General features: G+C 35.1%; 2 protein-coding genes across 2 annotated transcripts; both read right to left on the reverse strand.

Annotated features, from left to right (window-relative positions):
• Window positions 1-511: 511 nt before the first annotated feature.
• LOC120212168 (long chain acyl-CoA synthetase 9, chloroplastic-like) lies at window positions 512-1,919 on the reverse strand. Its single transcript, XM_039210576.1, has 4 exons — window positions 1,710-1,919; window positions 1,072-1,325; window positions 775-906; window positions 512-646 (listed from the first exon to the last, which is right to left on the reverse strand). The coding sequence occupies exons 2-4, from the start codon at window positions 1,102-1,104 to the stop codon at window positions 512-514; spliced, it is 300 nt and encodes a 99-aa protein (XP_039066507.1). The 5' UTR covers window positions 1,105-1,325; window positions 1,710-1,919.
• Window positions 1,104-2,363, reverse strand: LOC120212169 (long chain acyl-CoA synthetase 9, chloroplastic-like). Its single transcript, XM_039210577.1, has 3 exons — window positions 1,917-2,363; window positions 1,710-1,784; window positions 1,104-1,325 (listed from the first exon to the last, which is right to left on the reverse strand). Exons 1-3 carry the CDS (start codon window positions 2,361-2,363, stop codon window positions 1,104-1,106), a joined length of 744 nt encoding a protein of 247 aa, XP_039066508.1.
• Window positions 2,364-3,241: the final 878 nt, after the last annotated feature.

The raw sequence follows: 3,241 nt of genomic DNA on the forward strand, positions 1-3,241 counted from the left end.
ATAATAAAAAAATAGGCATGCTTAGTAAAATAAAGGACTAAATAATCAAAACAGAAACTTTAAGGTCATAATAATAAATAAACATAAAATCATAGCTAATTTGTAAACATTATATAATCTGAGTACCAAAGTAGAAATTAACCACAAAGCAACAGACATGACCAGAATATAAAAAGGTTAAATGTCATACCAAAAACAGAAACTTAGCAAAAACGTACAACAACATGAACAAGATGGTTAAAACAAAACAATAATAACTTATGCCGCTTAAAAGCGAATAGGTTAAAATACAATGGCCCACGTATGAATATAAACATAAACATATTTGAAAGCAAATAAGGACTAAATTACAACAAAAATAAAATAGGAGCTAAAAATGAAATGATGAAATTTCATTACAGTGACCAGATTACAAACATTACAAAAGATTGAGGGACCTAAAATGTGATTGTCCCCCAAAAAGTAAGAAACACTTAGGAAGATTACAAAGCTACAAGGATCTATGCAGCCATTATCCCTTAAACCCAGCATTCGTTCTCCCCCTATTCGTTCTCCCTTTGTTCCCTTTTTTTATCTTGTTAGATGTATCAGTGAGAGTCAAAGGGGTTCCATATCCTATTACACCTTCAAAAGCAGGAATTAAATTCTACAACAGGAAAATGGAAGTTAAATATGTTTAAAACACAACAAGTAAACAAATTCAAAAACATAAACAGAGATCAAAACCAAGTTTGTCATTAATCTTTATAAACCAATCCTAGACAACATACATACCTCAGCTGCTAATTCAAGAATACGAGCAAGGGGCGGATACGCAAGATAAACATCCTTGCTTCCAAGTCCGGGAACAATTGTCATGACTTCAGAAACCGTAGCTAAAACATTGCCATGTCTCATCATCACACCCTGTACAAATTTCATGTATTTTAAGTGGCTTAACAATATGAAAAAATAACTTAACCATTTTGTAATCTTCAAAGATAACATCATGCTTGCTAACCAGAAGCATATTTTTACCTACAAAATCTGTAAGAAAACAGAAGAACAAGAGCAAAAGTAGATGCTTCGAACCTTAGGCAATCCAGTACTTCCACTAGTATACATTATAACTGCAACATCAACTGAAACAGGTAAATCAGTATCAACTGGATTTGTACGACAACACTCTCAACATCAGCAAAAGAAGTTATTGTCCATCTGCCACTTGCACTGGTCGGAAATTCATCATCTATGCAGATCACACGTTTGACAGTGTCAAGTTGCCCACTAATGCTGTTTAGCTTTTTTAGCTCTTTGTTCCCACAAATCACTGTTGTAACTTCAGTCTGGAAGAGCAAAAATCATATAATTACATAAATATCAGTAATGAATGTGGTAACCATAAAACCTTCAATAAAATTAACCCTTCGAATCCCAACTTTTTCCACAAGGTAGCACATTATAAGATGCAGGAAATACTTTTACAATGTATGATGACCTTAACAATCTATTTAAACATGTAAAAAATGAGCAGAACACATTCAGCCAATAAGGCAAGAAAAAAGTTTATTATTTTGCAAAGTTATTTATCCAAAACAAAAACTATTTTGCACATAATAATATTTACTTTATACCCAAATAAAAATAGAATTTTTGTTGCACTGGAACTGGCAATAATGGGAAAACATTATGAGAATACCAATATGTGTATAGAGAGAGAAAGGGGGTACCTCATTTAACGAGTGACATAAAGCCTCCTCCCTAAAGATGCATATAAACACTGTAACATTGCACCTAAAGCAGGCCTGAAAAAAAGATATATATCAGTTATATTCTCTAACCTGTGGAAAGGCAAGAAAGGGCCTGGCACAAATTACACCTCAACATAAAATTATCAAGCTTTGAAAATTTAACCAAAATTCCATAGAATATAAGACCTGCAGTGCAATGAACCATTCTTCTCTCGTATCAGCAAAGATTGCAACACGCTCTTCCTTTTTATGACCAAGTTGATTTAATCCAGAAGCAAAACTGCACATAGCTTCAAATGTTTTTGCATATGTTAACCATTCGTATTCTCCCAAATGAAGCTTCTCAAAGGACCTTACATCTACAGTTACTTCAACCTCCCTTGAAACCAATTTCCTAGTTCCAAGAAAGGGTTTATCGGAGTGTTCCTTACATGCCTGTTCAAAAAGTTCTGCAAGAGTAGTTATGTCTTCCCATGATGTTTCAACAGGGGAAGGGAACCGACTGTTTCGGATTGTATACCCTGGTTCCCCACCAACATCGACTGGCACCCCTCGCTTCTTTACCTTCTTTGCATTTCGAAGGAGAAATGTAAAAACAATAGGAACAAGCGTGTTAAGATATGCAGAAAACATTGAAACTAAAGAAACTTTTATTCATTGCTTTACTTGATCAAATACATGACTTATGTACAACTCCATGATAACCAGCTTCTATTCTGGTGTAACCGACTAACCAACTAACTGCCTTAACAACCCTTCACTGCATGCACAACTACACTACTGATCATTCTTCATTCAACATTCTAGAATACTTCAATATTCCCCCTACTCTTTCTTTTCTCAACTTTAGCAATCGAAAACACTCCAAGCTTTTTTCTAAATCGAGCAAAATAATCCTTTGTTATGCCTTTGTAAACCCATCTGCTACTTGGTGCTCAGAAGGAACATAATTCACTTGAAGCTTTCCTGCAGCAACACGTTCTCGAACAAAATGTATGTCTAGTTCCAAGTGCTTGGTTTTAGAGTGATACGTCAGGTTAACACTCATTGCAATGGCACTAGTGTTATCATTCCAAACCACTGAAGTAGCTTGAATTTGAATCTTCATATCACTTAGTAATGCTTCAAGGCAAACAACATCAAAGGTATCATCAGCTAAACTTCTGTATTCAGCTTCTGAGGTGGACCTATACACTATCTTTTGCTTCTTTGAGTTCCATTGAACCATACTACCACCAAGAAATACACAAGTTCCAGATATAGACCTTTTGTCATCATCAATGCTACCTCCCCAGTCAGCATCACAAATGTCATAAGCTGTAGTGGTTCTATCCTTGGAAGAAATACCAATCCGTAGTCGAGAGTTCCACTGAGATACCTTATCACTCGTTTAACTGCCACTAAATGATGCTCACAAGGTTCATGCATAAATTGGGCTAGTTTATTCATACAATATACTATATCTAGTCTCATATGACATGAATACAACAAGGAACTAACCAGACTATGGT

The sequence above is a fragment of the Hibiscus syriacus genome, unplaced genomic scaffold, assembly GCF_006381635.1.
Source record: "Hibiscus syriacus cultivar Baekdansim isolate YM2019G1 unplaced genomic scaffold, ASM638163v2 tig00110004_pilon, whole genome shotgun sequence".
NCBI classification, from domain to species: domain Eukaryota; kingdom Viridiplantae; phylum Streptophyta; class Magnoliopsida; order Malvales; family Malvaceae; genus Hibiscus; species Hibiscus syriacus.

Excerpts from the sequence above, each read along its gene's own strand:
- LOC120212168 (XM_039210576.1), bottom strand. The coding sequence starts at position 1,104 with ATGTATACTAGTGGAAGTACTGGATTGCCTAAG. Across the intron at positions 907-1,071 it reads GAAGTACTGGATTGCCTAAG|GGTGTGATGATGAGACATGG; the intron begins GTTCGAAGCATC and ends AAATTTGTACAG. Across the intron at positions 647-774 it reads TTCTTGAATTAGCAGCTGAG|AATTTAATTCCTGCTTTTGA; the intron begins GTATGTATGTTG and ends TTCCTGTTGTAG.
- LOC120212169 (XM_039210577.1), bottom strand. The coding sequence starts at position 2,363 with ATGTTTTCTGCATATCTTAACACGCTTGTTCCTATTGTTTTTACATTT. Across the intron at positions 1,785-1,916 it reads AATGGTTCATTGCACTGCAG|GCCTGCTTTAGGTGCAATGT; the intron begins GTCTTATATTCT and ends TCTTTTTTTCAG. Across the intron at positions 1,326-1,709 it reads TATGTCACTCGTTAAATGAG|ACTGAAGTTACAACAGTGAT; the intron begins GTACCCCCTTTC and ends TTGCTCTTCCAG.